This window comes from Gambusia affinis, linkage group LG06, assembly GCF_019740435.1.
Source record: "Gambusia affinis linkage group LG06, SWU_Gaff_1.0, whole genome shotgun sequence".
NCBI lineage: Eukaryota > Metazoa > Chordata > Actinopteri > Cyprinodontiformes > Poeciliidae > Gambusia > Gambusia affinis.
The window spans coordinates 14,788,560-14,807,506 of NC_057873.1; the positions used below are offsets into that span (position 1 = coordinate 14,788,560).

Here is an 18,947-nt window from a genome sequence, read left to right on the forward strand (position 1 = left end):
GTCATTCCTGGTTACTGTGCTGTACTTTCTACTGTCAAATGTCCCACAACTGCAGCTAATATGTTCAGCAATAACCCAATAATATCATTTAATCCCACACATCACATGCTTTCGAGATGGTTTACTCACTTCAGTGTGCAGGATGCTTGAAAATGAAAATCAAACTTACTTGTACTACTTTCTTAAGAGGCCATTCCTTTTTCCTAGACTGTGACGTCCTGTAATGTAAAGATGCAGCAAAACATGATTCCAGTACACAACCCAGTAGAGAAGCACATAAAAAGCATCAAACATATTGCAAATACAACAGGACTTTATTTTGCAAATTTGCCTTTAATTAACCCTCATGCCATTTTTCTAATTCACTAACACTCAAGGTGAGACAAGAAGCAGAGTGACAGCAGCTTAAGGGAATACATTTTGATGTGTTTTAGAGTATAACGGATAGGAATGTTCTGTTGTAACCCATCTCTTGTTTTATGTTGCAGAGACAAGGATCAGGGCCTGCTGCTGGCAGCAACAAGTCCTCTGGGGGAAAAGGTAAAAAGAAAGACACATACTGAAACTTTTTAGATTCTTTTCTTCTTTAAAAACAAAATAAATGAACAATGGTATGCCTTAAAACAGTGGAAACAAAGCAAAGAGAAGAACCAGAGTAGCACTAATTAGACTGTATGTCACAGCTCATATATCTCTGGTCCAGGCTTCAACAGACTCATAACAAATGACCGTAACTGGGGCTGAAATGCACACAAACGCAACCATATCTCAGGATTTCCTGTCAGATCCTCTCACTGTGTTATGAGACTTTGAGATATCATGTGATTTTTAGGTAGAATTGAGGACATGCATTAAACAATGTCATCAAACTCACAGATGAAATGGTCACTGAGAACTGATGGATACGAAAGCTTATCGTAACACCTCTGGACATAAAAGTGTTTTGTAAATATGCAGCATTAATGAGGAATTTCCCAGCCAGAAGCTTCGACTCCCATAATGTGTGAGGAAATGCTTTTACTGTCACTGTAGCTCTGAGTTCTGTTGTTGTTTTTCTTGAGCCAAATGCTTCAGTGATCACCAATTGCCAATCTTTGTTGAATAATATTTATGTACACTTAATTAAACCTGTTAGGAAAATTATTACTAAAGAAGCCTTCAAGGCAGAATCTAGTCAGAGGCAAACTCACAAATGTTTGTTTCAACACTTTGCTTGATCAAGAAGAACAAAACGAGATACAGTACGTAAGTCATCAAACTTCTAACTAACAGAGAGATGCTCTCCCTAGTTATCCTTCTTCACGTGTTTATACATATGTTGGGAAGGTGGTCTCTTCGGTTCTGGAAAAAACACAGAACAATGCATTATCTTCTGCATCCAGTTCTCCCCTCATGATGGGATACAATCCATAAACTTTAACCTTTTCACATGCCATGAAGTCTCATGTGTCAGCCTCCACTTCGACCATTTCATCTGTCCATTTTTCTAAACCATTCTATGTCCGGAAATATAGATCAACAGCAACACATAAGTAAATATTAATTCATATCAATGTAATCAATTATTTCAAAAAAATTCCTTGAAAAATAAACCAAATGAATATATAGTAAAGAAGTATCACTAAACACCAGATAAGTAAAACAAATAGAATGCTTTGAGAATTAGCAAATATGTAATATAATAATAAGAACAAAAACACTGACATTTACTGAACATTTTCCATGTACTGCTCAGGTTTCCAAAGCTGAAATCTCCTATAAAGTTGATCACATTGCTAAACATCGTCTGGCATGTTTAACCCCCTACAAAGTCTTGTGCTGGATATTCATAATAATCTGTAAAAATCCACAGAAGCATCCATTCTTGTCTCTTCACAATACAGCGGCTGAATTTACATTTTAATTCTGAGAATCCAGGCACCAGGAGACAAAGTTCTAATGGCCATCAACTTCTCTGATCACATCTCTGCGGTGATTGCCTTACCTCCCTCCACACCGATAGACAGCCGGTGTCAGTTTGGTCCTGGGGGAAATAAAAATCTGCTTCATGTGCCAAGTGCGTTGCAAATCATGTTTATTCTTGAGCCGCTGTCATTAAACTTATCCCAGCAAAGCAAATAAAGTCTTCAACGAGAAAAGTAATATCCTCTCTGCTTTCACCTCTCTTAAATCATGACTGTAATTTGATGTGCCACCCTGACTCAGCAGTACTTCACCATTCCATAGGGAAGCAACCAGAACTGTAGCAGAACCAGAGTTTCTAATAGTCAGGACCATGTAAGAATAACAATAGGGCAGGTAAGTGGACAAGGTATTAACAACTTACTATAATACCTGAATAGGACAATTTTGAGTTCCCAGCTACAAGAGTTTTAGTTCATTTGCAGTTTTTCCTCAGTCACTTTGGTGCATTTCTTGATGATTTTTAACAATTGCATAACAGTAAGTGCATTTCTAAAAACAATTTGTACAAACAGCAAAACACCGTGGATTGTCTCCAAAAGTCTCTTTTTCAAAAGCCTCAGTCCCTCTCTCAAAAATAAATGTATCCAGTCTCTTACTGATGACTATTTAATGCACTGATGATACTGACATGTGCATGAACATGTCAGTATCATCAGTATGACAAGTCCTTGTGCACAGGTAAGACAGTCATATTACTTCGTCATGTCGCCAATATAACGGCATACTCTGCAGGGATGTTCTGTTCTAAACTGTTAAAGTTTTGATCTATTGCAAACTGTAATTGTGGGAGATCGATGCAAAATATTGGACATGAATCGCATTCACACTTTTACTGTAATTTATTGACAGACCCTGTCAGTGTGATGGAGAAAGAGAAAGACAGCACTACAGAGCACAAAGAGTAAAATAAAACAAAAGTAGAAATGGGAACATAAGATCTCCTCAAAAGGAAAACTGTACATGCAGTGTTGTCTTCTTATGTTTTGATAAGAACATAAGTAGCTTGTTTTTCCCTCAGCATAAAAATGCTGAGGGAAAAATAAAATCCTCAATCAGGTAAAAGAATGAAGAGTAGAATGAGAGGATCTCCATCAGCACAACAAGACACAAACTCTAATGATGTTGGAATGATGGAAACTGGCATACATCCGCCACCTCTTCTGCCTCTTCCTATGTTTTGGAAAGTTTTTCTTTTTTTTAAAATTGAACCTAAATTTTACAGTAAAATTCAACAAAACTCTTGAAATTATATTGTGGACAATGCAGAACGAAAAGACGGCAAGTGTACGTGAACTTATTCTGCAGCTAACCATGTTGGAATCCTATTAAAGAGTCACCACTTTGCTACAGCAATTAATTGGATCCACATTATCAGAAGAGGTTCAGACGCTGGAATGCAGGAGACCAATTTTTCCCTGACTACAAAACACAGGTCTCTTTTTCTGCTCACTTAATACGGAAATATAATAGGGAGGTGTGTACCTTGCAGTTCTCTCACATAAACACAAAGCATTTCTCTGAGGTGTGACCTTGAAAATTAATTTGTAGCCTGCAAAAAGTGCTTTCCCAGAGATACTCAAAGTGCACACTCTGAAAGTGAGGGAGGTGGGAAAAACTCAGCTATTGACGTTCGCCCACTCTGCGTCCCTGAGCACTGAGCACAACACAGTCTTCAGAGAAAAGCTCTCTCTTGCTCAAGGACGATTTCAAACAAATGTATCCATATTCATAGAAACTCATTTTAAACTGGGTAAATACAAGTGCATACAGCAGTGCTTCTCAGTGATGCAGCAAAGGTTTTTTACCTGATATCAGCAGTAATAGGAAGATTGGTTAATGCAGGGAGGAGGAGAATTGCTTGTTGTAAAAAAAATAATTGAACAAGTACAAATGTGTAGCAAGTTGATGGAATTTGATAAAAGCTTTTATTCACTTTGGTGCTTTTCCTTACCTGAATACAAAATAAAAAATTTACAAAACAATCTAAGATGAAACCAGGGAGCTGCTGTGTGGATGCCAAGTTATTAAAAAACTATAAATTGTCTGATTGCAGGATAATTTTTAACAGTATGAGGAGGTCGTACATTAATTTAGCACAGTTTTGGGTGATAAGATCATCTCTCCACAATACTTTGCAGAAGTTCCACTTACCTCCACATGCAGGATGCTTGAAACTGATGATGTTTACTTTTTTCCCTTGATGATTAATGCACTTGTACCTTGTTTTCTAGGTAACTGTATGATGTATTCCATTCTCTCATCAAAAACTATTACAAATTCTGCACCACAGATGCTAAAAGACATGCAGTACCTAGAATGGGGTTACACGAGTACTTAGCAGGATGTAACAGGACTTCCCTTTCCTTCCCACAATTATTTTTAAATATGTCAGCACTCATGTCAGGAAATGGCATGAGAGTAGTTTTAAATTAAATTCAGTCTCAGACATAACACAGTGTCAAGGTAAAATAGTTATCTTTCATATCTGGTCAATATTGAATGTCACAACTGAATTCTGAGCTTTTTTTTTTTTTTAAATCAACTTCTACATGTGAGAAATATATGGTTCTGTTCTATATCAACAGAACCATGTAGAAAGTGCTACATCGACACCACCTCCCACATCATTTCAAAAAGACAAAGGCGTAATTTCATATAGGCTCACCTCAGAGATCAAAGTCATCTTTTTAATTAGCATTGGACATGCTCCCAAAGTGATGATGACCTATTTTCTTTACAGTTTTTAATTAGCTTTGCTGTTCCAAATTATTGCTGGAGTGAATTATTCTTATTTTGTCATAAATTGTGAGTAAATTACTTCTGTTAAGCTTTTGAATGTTGTAGAAAGCTAAAAGCACATATTCCCTCTGCAGGTCGTTAAACCTCCCCCGCTGCCCTGTTTCTTTTTTAAAGTTTTACTATTCCATTCTCAAGTAAGCTACACATATACGTTCTTGCCAAAAGTCAATGAAAGTTGACCTAAAAACAAAACTCACTGTGCCAATCAATGCACAACTATCCCCTCATGTGTGTATCTGTATTGATCACTGTGGTTTTCCTTGTGCTTTGACTCCCTTCTGGTGTTTCAAGGCCTTGGGGCAGATAAAATTTACTTTCACACACACTGGCATTCAACTAGAGACAAAAATACACCAACAGGCGCACTGCATGAAAGTAGACAAACAAAACCCTTTGTAAATATACTATGTCAATAGACATAAGTTTGCATCTACAGCATTTAATTTACAGTTACACCCAATTTATACTGTTTGCATCTCCAGTCCGTGGAATGGAATCCATTTAGTACATGGGGACCTAATAGAAGTAAGCTGTGTATATTTGTAGCTGTGTATATTAGCTAGCTCATACATTGTTAGCTTCTCCTGTGGTGTAGATGTCTTTAAATTAGAGAGACACATTTTGCATAATATATTATCTTGTGAACATGTTTTTTTTGTGCTCTAACTGACAAAATTAAGGAAACTATAAGAGAAATTATCAACTCAAATCCTTCCAACTCGCCTGTGAAATCATTTCCTGTTCTACCCTCAGACTTCCATCACAAGTTGAATGCAGCTTGATCATATTTTGGTTTGTGTAATTCTCCTTCCTGCCACCAGTGGCGCTGGAGGAAACCACTGTTCTAGCTTTGAGTCTGGTTTGAGACTTAGACAACAATCAAGACCTCAGGGAGGCAATACTCATGTTCAAAATACAAAACAGAAGTTAATGTTTAGATTTCACATTTCTCGACCCTCAAATTTCATCCGTTCGTTATCCAATATTAGGATTATATCAGAAATCTGTTAAAAGCTCCTGCTCCTACTGTTGCCATATTTGTCAAAGCAAAAGTAACAGATGTCACATTGCATGGCTTGTGAACACATAATTTAGCAGTGAGCCATCAAATCGTTTTTTAAAAGAAGTCAGTCTCCTTAAGCTTTTATTTCCAAAAGGCACAACACACAATAAATTATTTTGGTCCTCCGCTGAAAGCGCAGATGTGATGATCTGCTCTGACACCTCTGCGGCAGCTACTGCACACTCATTTGTTTAAGACAGTCACACTCAAAATGCTGCCAGAGGTAATAGGCCTGATAATTCATTGTGTTTGTGCATGATGAGGAGGCAAATCCTCAAACTGAGTGTCATCCATCATTGTCGCATTCAGTTTCTGCCCTCAGTCTTAAAGAGGGATGGAAATCTTACCCCAGGTCTGAAAGATTTTAATCAAGATAATGGTCGGCAGACTCATGCCTGAATCCCAAAACAATGACCTCATTAGTTTGCAGTAACTAAACAAACACACACAGCACGAACATAAACGCTGGTAAAAAGAATTTACTCTGTAAACTTTTCATTTTATTCATAAAACTCATGTTTGACAGAAAATACTGCATACATTTGTTTTTTGTTTTCATTCATAATTTGCCATACAATTGCAAACTGAGTAAAGAAAAAAAAAGTTAAATTATATATAAATTACTGCAAGAAGGTATAGGGACCCAAAATTCACTTCTAGCCCAAAAGTTTATGGTTTTACTTTTAAATAAATACACCTGTTCTGTAGAAATCCAGATATATGAGGGAATAACAAATGTCTGAGGTCATTTGGTCGAGGTAAGACCAAAATGTTTTTGCTTATATAGTGCAGGAACCACATCAGAGATGATTTACTGAACCTGTTCTTTCCACTGGCTGATTAGGAATCAAATGTTTAATTTGTACAATTTCAGCTTGAAACCTTCCAATTTACAGAGTGAGTCATGCAATGCCTTGCAAAAGTATTCATACCTCTTTAACCTTTCTCAACATTTTGCCACAATACTGCTATGAACACCAGTATAATATTTTGGGATTTTATTCAAAAGACCAACACCAGGTAGTGCATAATTGTGAAGTAAATGGAAAAAATGTTTTTAACAAATTTATGCTAGTAAAAATCTGTTTCATTTACTCTGCTTGACCTCTTGAAACATTTTTGCAATAATCCATTTGACTGAAAATAAACTCATTAGTCCTTTAACCCAAGAAATGTTCTTCAGGTGATAAAAGGTCAACTTTGTAATTGTCTTCATGTGTGTCGGCATGTTCAGGTCTGAGTCCATCACTACACACAGATTTCAGGCCTGGTCACTAGTTTCTAGCTGTAACCATTGTTTAACAGGAAGTAAAACAATTTACCCAGCAAACCGACTTGACATTGGAGCAGAGGTTCAGCTTCTCTCAGGACAGCAGACAGTTTGACCATTGCCTTTGCTTTCAACTATGACAAACTTTGAAGTTAAAAAAAAACAACAATTTATCAAATAAAGATTAACAGCATGACTGCATTTTTGCACTGGTGACAGCAAAGGGCGCAGCCCAACAGCTAAAACCGCAGGGATGAAAACAGCAGGCATCAGAGCGTTGGAAAATTCAATATCAATTAATGCAGGATTCAAAGCTCGCCTTGACACAGCAGTTAGTGCTTCCTCCTTTAGCTGCAAGAGAGTGGTACTTAGACTCAGCCTCAAGAGAACCTGAAGATTAGCTGCACAGTCGATACATGAGTCTCCTCTCTGCTTTTGGTCTCACCTGTCATGTGGTTGTCTATAGAAACCTCCACAGATCAGACTCCACCAGATCAATATTTCCTTCTAGGCATAAAGAGAAAAAAATAAAACAGACAAAAATCCACAATTCTGAGTTGAGAAATAACTTAATCTGCAAAGAAACAAAAATAGCATTGTTGTTTGATTCAACAGCAGCAATTGGCAAGTTAATTTTGCAACGCATCTGTAACTATTGACAGATTCTGAAGTCAACATTTCCTTGTCATTCTGTCGCAGAGTCCTGATCTGCCCTGCTCCAAAATTATGTCTGTTCTGACATGTACACTACAGGTTTTATTTTCTACTCAACTGATCCAATAAAGTGGACCAAAGGGTGGGGGCACAAGTCATTAGCCCAGTGAGCCCAGTTTATTCTATCTTCACCCAGTGAGACTAACGTTAGTTTAGTGCCCAGGTTCGTGGACAAATATAACGTCATACACAAGAATTTGCTCTTACAATGTGCTATCATCCTTGCTAGCTGCCGAGCCTCATTTAGCTGCGGCTCGGACAAAATCAGCTCAGTGGCACCCAACTCCCCTTTGGTCAGCATGAGCAGGTTATCGTCTTCTAAAGTCCTCGTGTCTAATGTCTGATACTTGAATCAGTTTCATCCTGCTCCTCCAATGGTTCCCAAGCCTTTTTTAAAGTTTTCCTGGGATTAATTTAGTGGTATCAGATCAAAAGGATGAGGGCCAAATCCTGCAATTTAAAAAAAAATTTCTAGTAAAAAACACACTATCAAAGACCAAGTTTTGTTTTCCTTCCACTTCACAATTATGCTCCACTCCTAGAGTAGATATGTAATTCTTACAAATTTAAATGTTTTTATAAAGCTCTGTACATTATACCTTTATGGCTGTAAATTGTTTATAAAAAGCAGTTTCCAGCAGATAAACAACTTTCATTACAGCAGATAAACAACTTTCAGCTATTAAGACGTTTAACCTCAATAGAAAAATATTTGACCATCTTTACGATCAGTAACTTGGGAATTGATATTAGAAATTTCAGAAACAAAAAATAACTAAATTCTTCACTCAAACATTTACTCTGTTTTTCCCTGTCCAGAAGAGTCCAAGGCGGAGATCCCAGAGGATTTTGACATTGATATGGAGGCCCCAGAGACCGAAAAGGCAGCGGTCACCATCCAGTCCCAGTTCAGGAAGTTCCAGAAGAAGAAGCGTGATGAGAAGTCCTAGTGAGCGTTACGTCCATCTGTCGCCACGTGGAAGCGATGGCACTTTGACGCTGGTGTGACATTTGCATGTAAACAAATTCATACCTGTTGAAACTGAATGGGTTGTGAAAGGCTTGGGTGGGGAAGGGAATGCTATAGCCTGTTAATCTTATGACTATGTCTGTGAATTCTCATTACCCTGTCATTATAATTTATTATTTTACTGCTGTATCAATAGATACGAGAAAAAAGTTAAAGATTTGGGTTTCTGTCCTGCCAATCATGTTCCATATATGATAAGTTCTCTATGTTTTTGTACTTATCCTGGTAGTCTTACCTATGCTAGTCCTTCCTGTTCTGTACCCAGGACTGTTTCCTGAGCTGGTGTTAAAGCTTGCTCTTAGAAAATCTGCCCAGGAGCTTTTCGTTTTACCCTGAAACATTTTTCTTATCCGCATGGTTCTGTAAAAGCTCTGTGTCAGTGTACATTGAATAAATAAAACCTGTGTGAAAAATGTGTCTGTGCATAAAAACACTATAAACACAGTTATAACTGGTTTAAAAAAAAGACACACATAAATGTTGTAAGCAAGTATTATTTTTATTCTTACTCTTATAAGTTGTTCAGATAGATACAATAATTTTATAATCACACATATGGCTTGAGAAAAAAGGCCCCAAAAAATTAAAATAGAGTATTAGATAGTCTGATTCCTTCAATCTGATTACAGCTTGAAACAACAAATAAAGATTTGCTTGGTTTTAGTTTTAAATTGTAGAATTATAGTTTTGTTTTCCACCTAAATCAGGTTCTGTCAAAAAGTGGAGATATTAGAAATACAGTCCCTTCTGAGGGCACTGCTGCATGATGAGTAATATGAAGCATGGCTAAAGAAAATAATTAAGATAAAACAGGATAAATGATTGATAAATAAAGGATTTTGTGTCAGGCTGAACGTCCAACTATGGAGTTTGTGTCCATTTCTAGCAGCCATTGGAGAGGTCAGGTACTTTCTAGGCTAGCGGTGTCCAAAGTTAAGGATCAAGAGTCAGAAGGAGGAAGGATTGTCACGCTAAAAATGACTAAAACTAAAACAAACAGATACAACACTGGACACAAAATAACATTTGATGATGTTTGTGTATCAGTTAGTACTTAAATAAGTTTCCAGTATTTCCTGAAATTTCATTGTAATGTCCAAGTAGAAATGTTACGTTCCAGTGAAAACAGGTGCATGTATCCTTTCTTTCCAAATTAAACTAAATGTTACTAAAAGTGGAAGAACTATAAAGTCTATTTTAAGGCCTGAGGGTTTTTTCCATACATATACTCAACACTTGAAGTTGAGCTCATTCCCCTACGTTCAGGTTCATGACTGGATGCAACTGGGCTTTGAGCTAATTTAGGTCCCTGATAAACTTTTACACCACAAGAAATTGATCCCTCAGATTAACTTTGTAAACTTGTGAGGATTAAAATGGTGAGAAAATGCACAGTTTTATGTTATCTGCAGGCAGACGGTTTGTGGTGTCTAAAAGGCACAAAAGAAAGTGCATCCTCAAAACATTCCACCATTCCTCTATATTTTTTGTTTTTGCAATAACACAAGTTTGTCTGTTGGACTAAAGTTTGAGCTGCCGATACAGATGCTGCTCATTTACTGCTGTGTTTGGGGAGTTGTCTTGTTAAAACAAACATTTCAGAGGCAATTCCTCATCCATTTAAGTTGGAAGGGGCTCCTTCCAATTAATGTTTCAGTTGCACACAATCAGCTATTACTCTACTACACTCACTGTTAAATTATTTTACCTATGGAAATATACTCTTAAATAAAAGCAGTGAATGGTCCAGCTTTTGATGTTGGACGGTGGATAAATGGAGATTAACTGTATCAACCTACTAACTCAAAGCTGGCTTTATAAAGCAATCCTGGTTCTTCAAAAGTGTCCATATCTTTGATTTTTTTTTTTTACTTAAGGTCTCCTTGAAGAGGCAGCCTCAGCGGAGTTTCTTGTTTGTTTACTTGGTTGCTTTGTTTTCATCACCTAATTATTATTAAAAAGCCTCCTAAAGCCTCCTGCCAAGTCTCGGTGTCCGTAGAGGGTAGCATTACTCCCATAGGAATGGCAGACTCCTCTTTTTGTTACTATGTCAGTGTCCTCTACTTGAATCATCACAAAAACATATGCAGATTTGGTTCTGATCTTGCATCATAATAAGCTCCTTTTCTGTGCTCTCCTCTCAGTCAGTCCATCATGTCTTCATCTCCCTGTGATTAGTGATTTTCTGGCTTATTGCTCACATCTAAAAAGAATTGTCTGATTTGGAAAAAAATATAGAGTTTGGTTTCTGAAGTCAACAGAGGCACCTTTGTTTGCGTTTCTGAGATCACATATAGCAAATATGTGCTGTTCAGACCATTGTGGCGATAATACGATGGTGATGCATGCACTGTAAGCGTATTTCCACATGCACTGAGAACAGGACTGTGAAAGTCACGGCGTGCCGTGCCGTCTGTGCTGCCTATGGAGAAGAATTTCTCCCCTGCAGATGGCCGAGTAAATCTTTAATATCCGGAGGTAGTGGGTGAGATGTGTTTTAGTTATACTCTATTAGTTGATTTCTGCCTGAATCTGCTGTGCATTAGTGAGGAAAAATTAATCCTGTTTTTTTGTGATATGTTACTGTTTTATTTGTTTGTGTCCTGACAGCTACAGAAATTAATTTCACACTGTGTGGACACAGATAGTAATTATTCATCTGTGTTCTTATGAAAACTGACATTTTCGCCATTGGGTCACACATAAATGTTATGCAAATATATTTAATCAAATGAATGCATCTAGTCAAAAAAACAACAACATATAAATGGCTTTTTCAGTATCTTAGTTCAGGCAAACATTATTCTTGTTCTATGGTTGCATTGTTTGTCTTTTTTGAGCTTTGGTCCAATGGTCCCATTAGATTTAGAGATAGATGACTCCTCTAGGTTTAATTCATTAAAATTGCATTAGTCATTAGTAGCTTGTCACTCAAATAGCAGCATGGATTTGCTCTAAATAACAAGTGAGTCTGTGTGTGCAGTGAGGGATTTCTTTGTCAAAAATAACAGCCTACTGTGCTTACGACTGACTGATGCTGCCGCTGGAGTCCACATAATTACACTCCTCACCTCTTAGACTCTACTTTATCAGTGCACAACATCAAAATCTCCCCTCTACATTTTCTCTAGAAAATAATTTAATTTGAAAGCCAGCGTTTTTCAAGTTAAATGTCTCAAGAAGTCAGCACTGACTGATGATATAAAACAGTAATATCTACTGTGCAGATCAAAGCAATAAACCTGCCCTGATTCAAAAAGGTGATTTAAAGTTCAGGTTTGCATATTTGTTGTCTGGGGTCTCCCTGGCCAAATATGCTTAAGCCAAAGCAAAATTACATTTTTATAATTTATAAATGTTGAGGGGAAAAAATAAAGTATATGAAGTAATTTCTGTTACAATACACTACAGAGTCTGAGAGCAATATTGAATAAAAATGCCCAAACAAACAATTAAGCAGCATCTCGGCTCTGAAAAAAGCACAGCCACTTTGCTGATCAAAAATCCCTCACATACTTTATTACTTGGGAATATTTCCATTTACAAGTTATTGTGAAAAAAAGGCAACATATACATAAGTTTTAATGTCCAATACACAAGGAAGCAAAACAATACCATTTTTGTTTGAGTTTTGCTGCCCTGAACATTTGTTTTCTCTGATTTGGACATTATGTTATAATATAACACAAGATGGTGCAAAACAGTGAGGTGATAGTAAAATGAGCCTCTAAATAAAATCTAGTACAGCAATGTAATTGTCCAGTCCAGAATCTGAAAATGAACATATATAATATGAACATATATACAAACCAACTAAAACAAAGCAATCTACCTGAGCAAGGAGAGCTTCAATCAGGAGACCCAGGTAACTCTGGAGGAGCTGCAGTGGCCCACGGCTTGGGAAGGAGAGTCTTATAAATGGAAAAGCTATAAGTTGTGATTTCCTGAATCACAGCCTTTTTAACAAGAGATAGGAAGAAGTTAAATTTTAAGTCTTATGAAAGACTAGAAATCTGATGTGTGGAGATGTTCTTTATCCTGCCTGACTGAGGTTTAACATCCTCAGCAGCACACCATCAACCAACAGCGTGAAGTACAAGATGAGGATAAACAGCAAAAAGAGATTTTTTTTTAATTTAATTGTATCAATAGAATCAGTATTAACACCAAAGCTGAACCAATATTTCAGAAGAAGACTAAAATCTCACTCTTCTTGTCTTCAATTTCTGCCACCTCAGTGTCTCTCACCAAGCGAAATGGAGTCTAATTTCTCATCTTAAAATCTGAAAGCAGTCCTAGAAACATAACCCTCCAGCAGCATTACTGCTCCACTGACCTTGTGAGTGTGAATCCACCTCAGAAACTAGCTGCTATTTTTACCTCATTCCCATCCTTCACTTACAGAGCTGCAGATTTTGCAACTGCCAATCCGAATCCAGTGGAGTCTTTAGCGCTTGGTGTATTTGCTATGCTAGTGCCATACAAACTTACCGTATTTGAAAAATGTAGTTAAGGAAAAAAGAGGTGCAATAATATATTTTGGAGTTAAACATCTACGCAACATGTCATTAGCCTATAAATAGGTACAAAACGTTTGTTGCTTTAAGGTACTACTTGCTTACATATTGGTGGAGGTGCATGTGAATATTTGAGTATGTAAGCAGGAGAAAAATTACACCATTGCAGCCTGACAATAGACAAGTTCAAATGAATCAATAAAAGTCTAAAATAAATCTGTCCCTGTCAATGATAAGCATTCTGAACAGCTACTCATCACTGCATGACCCTCGACAAGTGATTAATATGCAGTTATCATCATCATCATCATCATCATCATCATCATCATCATCATCATCATCATCATCATCATCATCATCATCATCTCAGAGTAACTTTGCAGGACAATCCATTTCCTCTGGCATCATAGAAATGATTTGCTCTTGCCTGAACTAAATACCATTGGAGAAAAGAAATGTCTTTTCCTAAGTAACTCATTCTATCATGGAATAATAATGCATGATAGAGCTGGTACCTAGGATTGATTAATAGTTAGTTTAACAATTAGTTCAACAGCAATCCATTCTGGGTACATTATGGGTGGAGAACATGAGGAGTATCTTTGACTGGGCCGGATTTTAGCAGGGGCTTACCGGGGCTGCAGCCCGGGGCCCCGGCATTTCGGGGGCCCCGAAGGATGTTTTATATTTTTGTGAATGGATAGTGTCAGAATTTAATCAATGACTACCATGATTTTGACAGCACCGATGAAAAATGTTCCAATTTGTTCTGGGAAACGTCCATCTTGAATGCTTGCTTGTTATTGGTCCACTTTTGACGCATCTTACGCATTGGGGAGGAGGAGCGTCAAGGGAATATTATTTTACAATGGCGGACAACAGAAAATATGACAGCGGAGCGCAGAAAAGAAGGAAGAGAAAAGAAAAAGAGCATCGCGCCAAAGAGGCGACAAACAAAATGCCTAAACTGACAGGCTTTTTTAAACCTGTTAGCGGAGATGGAGCAGAAACATTATTATCTCCCGCTCCTCAAACCCTTAGCTATGCTAACACCGGCACTAAGATCCCGCCAGAACCTATAACCGTGACTGAGTCGGTGGCTGGACTGGCGTCTCTGGAGTCAGAGTTGGTGGAAGCGGATCTTCTTCCGCAGATGGAAAGACGACTGTGGATCCGTACCGATCCGCGCATTGGGGGAAATTGACGAGTCCGTGCGAGCTTACTGGGCTGAGCGAGGACCGGAGAGCTGTCAAAATATGAATGTTGGCTTTCAAGCATCAGAACGGGTGTACAAGCATCAAAAGCGTCACTTCTCCAAATCTCACTTTAAAAGCAAGATGTTAAATGGTGAGTACGTCGAAAGACCATGGCTGCTCTACTCTCCATCCACCGGAGCTGCATTTTGTTTTGCATGCCGCATTTTCAGCAATGCTAATACTCAGTCAAACTTTGAAACTGGTTTCAGTGACTGGAAGCACGCAACTGAACGCAAATGCCTAAACTTTAAAAAATCCTTCAGAGGGCAGCACTTTGGACTTACCTGGGTCAGGATATTTTCTGAAAACTACAGTATGCCTGATCTCTTTTTTCCAGAAGATATTGTTTATATCCATGTTCTGTCTGACTGGCAGAGAAGCACTTTTTTGACATTTATTTCCTCCACTATTTACCAAGAACTTTAAAACCAAAGAAAAAGTTTGAGTTTTGATATATTCCACTTGTACTTATATGAACTTGTAAATGCTGGGGATATTTGTATAAATATTGTTTTACTCGCTTTGCTTTGTAAAAGTATATTTGAGCATTGCATTTCTTGCACTCAATCTGTTTTATAGTTTGTGTTGAAGTCCAGGCAACAATAACTATTCAGTGATTTTATTTTGTGATGCAAGCATCATATTCTAGTTTCAACCCCAACATGTGGTTTAGTCTTTCTAGAAAAGAGTTCAGAGTTGTTTGTAGTTTGTGACAACTGGCTTATTAAAGTTGTAAGTTGTTAAAACTTACTGTTCGGTCATTTTCTGTTCATCCTCTTAAACAAAACAAACAAATATATATATATATATTGAGTCTATTGACTCTATCCCAGCCCCATTCTGGGTACATTATGGGTGGAGAACATGAGGAGTATCTTTGAGATTGTTGTTATACAAGAATACTCTGGAAGGATATGACAAACATTTTACATTGAAAGAAATTTAAATTTACTTAATAACACCCTTTTATTTGGAATGGAAAAATGTGACCTTAGTGATAAAAAAAACTTTTAGATTGTTAAATTTTATACTATTTATGGTAAATATCCTATTCACACATCCAAATGAACCCAACAAAATCCTAATTTACAGATATAAACTCATTAAAGATCAAGTTTAAATGCTAAAGTCATTCAAATATATCTGCTACTGGAAGACCATTAAGCACCAATTTTTAGTTTTTGATTCTTCTATGATGCACTAAGATGTTGTATTTGCGTTCAGGAGAATAACTATTAATAGGAGGTAATCATGATGAGTATAAAGTAAAGACAACAACGTTCCTCGGTTCCTGAGAGGCCACAGAGAGCTGAATGCGAGCCTGATTAGGGAAGTGTTGTGTGATCTCAGAGGGAAAGTTCTTCTGTTTTGTTCTCTGTGAGTTACAGCCCTTCGTCCTGGCTTCTCTTCAGGCACCTCATTATGAAATACAGTTGGGACGCTGTCAGTCTTTTCCTTGTCACTCTGTGGTATCCACCTTGGACCATTAGGGAAAAACTCTGAAGACGTTCCTCTAGATATTAGCATTCATCGGTTGCTCATTTCCAATAATGAGCAACCTGTTTACTGCAGGTACCCATGTATTATGCTGCAATAAAATAGCAAATTTTCAATAGCAAAGTCAGTTAATAAAAAAAACTAGAAAAATCACAGTATTAACCTACAACATATATTAAAGTGAATTGGCTGTAAGAGGTAAATCCTACAACATTTTTCACTTATATCCCCAATATAAAGATGTTTCTCTCAGTAAATAAAGCTAGACAAAGCTTAAAAAGACTGGTTTGAGATATTGTAAAAGTTGTATTGTTCAGCTCCCTCCAGAACTGCATAATTACTCTTGTCAGCTGCATAAATTCAACCGAGTTAACAAACAGCAAAACCAAAAACACATTTATTTATTTCCAATCCATCTGGTGGTTTCATCAAACAATAATAACAAAGCTTGAGCCGGTTTGCTGGTGCTGCCAGAATAGAACATGTTCTCATGTTCTCCCCTTTATTCAACCTGAAAGAGGCGAATAAAAAAGGTGAATAAATCACCTTTTTCAGGGGATTGTAAAAGCCATTTATCTAGACCATAAGATTAAAAACCAATCCAGCTTTAAGAAAACTGAATGTTAAATATAGTCTGACGCAGGGTTTGTGAAAAACAAAATAAAAGAACCGAAGTACTTACTTTTATCTCCATCCTACATCATCCTGTACAATCATGTCCGTGAGCCATCCAATCTGATTGAAATTGTGTAAATTTCTCCCTAACCTGTCGCCAAGTTTAGCAAAAGAGTATAATAGCCCTTTAATTAATAGCATGTGTGCTGTTGCTGGCATATATCCAAAACTGCAAGTACTAGCAGGAAGCACACAGTACTTCAGGCTAGTACTTCCAAAACAGTACTAGCAGGATATGATCTCCAAATTTAACAGAAAAAACAGTAAAACAAGATCAGCTTGTCGATGAACATTAGCATTCATCGGTTGCTCATTTCCAATAATGATATATTTATGTACTTGTGAAATAAGAGCTAAGTGCTGCAAACATCTGAAATATCCTCGAAGTAAAAGGACACTTAAAGAAACTCCACTGTTAACATTTGTGACATATTCCACAACCCCTGTCTTCAGTAGAAGTCAATTTAAATGATCTTTAGATTGCAGGTCACATATATATCGATAAGAAAAGAAGAAAAAGCCAGAAAAATTGAAACCGGACACTTCAAGTGTCATCACATCATCATAGCTCCCAGTGCAGTGGGAGGTGTGATGATGGTTTGCAGTCAGAAGGCAAGTCACTAATTAACACTCCAGTCCCATCTCTTCCTAATGTGAAAGGGCAAATGGACAACAGTAATGTATGCTCAGGGTCCAGGTGGGCTATCCATCTTCATTTAGGCAACACACACCAATGAGGAAAATCCACAGATTTAAAAAGAAAATGTAATCATCTCCACTCACGGTAAGTTATATTTATTCTGCAATGATTTGCAATAAATGCATGCAGTCAAGTAAGCAGCTGGCAGCTAGTTTCTAAGCATGCGGATTTTTTTTGTTGTTGTTGCATTGCATGCACACACTCTACTCAAAGCTGCATCCTAGCTATTACTGTTTAGTGTCCTGCACCAATCTGGGGGTAAAACTAATATGCCCTCATTTGCATGCATTTCCCTGAAGGAAGAGATAGTTTGTGTTAGCTTCGGTGTGGATGGAGTCTCTGCTGTTTCATTCAAATTTCCAGGCACGGCGGGGATCACCATGTCGGAGTAAACCTGATCGAGGTCCCAGTGTAAGCTCTGGGATGAATAATTCACCTCGTTCAGCACAGTGTGCAACTGCAAGTGGCAGGCTCATGATCAAACAGACTGCTGGGTTGCTCCTGATGTTTCTATCTGGGCTGTCACTTATGATTTTCTTGCTGAACCATCTTTTTCCGCCTTCATCACTCAAGAAACTGTCTGATTTCAGTGACTGTACAGTGCCATCTGTTGATCAAAGCTTACACACTGCACATAAATGTTTGTTCTGCTTGTCAAAGTCACTCTTCATAGCCATAGCTCATCTTAGATTTCCTGTTTTTGTATATATTCACAACAAGATTACGCAATCACAAAATAGTTTTATTCTATCAAAATTGAAATGACCCTCTTAAATCTACTTAATTAGCAGCTTTTTAGTTGAAGAACAAGGTTGTACATAGCTTAAGGTGTATTATTTTGTTCAATATATGCAACTAAATTGTAGTATTTATGTAAACTAAACTAATTAAAACTGCAAATTAGTTTTAAAAGACACGTTAATTAATTTGAATATACTGAATGGACCTAAGTCTAGTCCTGAAGAGCAGTAGCTCCAGTAGCCTTGCAACTTTTAGATGAAGCACATCTGAATCGAGTAAATGGATCATTTGCAAGGCTTTACAAATCTGAATAAAGAACCAATGAGAGAATTTGTCCATCAGGCGTGTTGGAGAAGATGTGCACCTTCAGGAAAAGCTGCAGGATTTCTCTCAAGAACTTGATTTGGGCTCTCTCAATATAGACTAACTTCTGTTCTCCGTGATTAGCTGAATGAGATTATTATCAAAACAAAGCTGCTTGTATAATCTAAAAAATGTGCTTTGTTTTATTGGCTGCCATAGTGGTTCAATTAAAATGAAAATTGGAGTAATATTTTTTGTCTTTTACTGAACATAGTTTTATTATTTTTCAATAAAAATGGATAAAGATTAGTGATGTGATTGTTAGATCTAATGAAATATATTTCACCCAAGTCCAATAATTTTTAGTGTCTCAATAAACTGCTTGAGCTGTTCCTACTGAAAATCAAAAAAGCTGAA

General features: G+C 37.2%; 1 protein-coding gene across 1 annotated transcript; it reads left to right on the forward strand.

Moving 5' to 3' along the window:
* Positions 1–479: 479 nt before the first annotated feature.
* On the forward strand, positions 480–9,254 carry pcp4b (Purkinje cell protein 4b). The gene is made up of 2 exons (XM_044119569.1): positions 480–540; positions 8,631–9,254. Exons 1-2 carry the CDS (start codon positions 480–482, stop codon positions 8,759–8,761), a joined length of 192 nt encoding a protein of 63 aa, XP_043975504.1. The 3' UTR covers positions 8,762–9,254.
* The last annotated feature ends 9,693 nt before the right edge of the window (positions 9,255–18,947 follow it).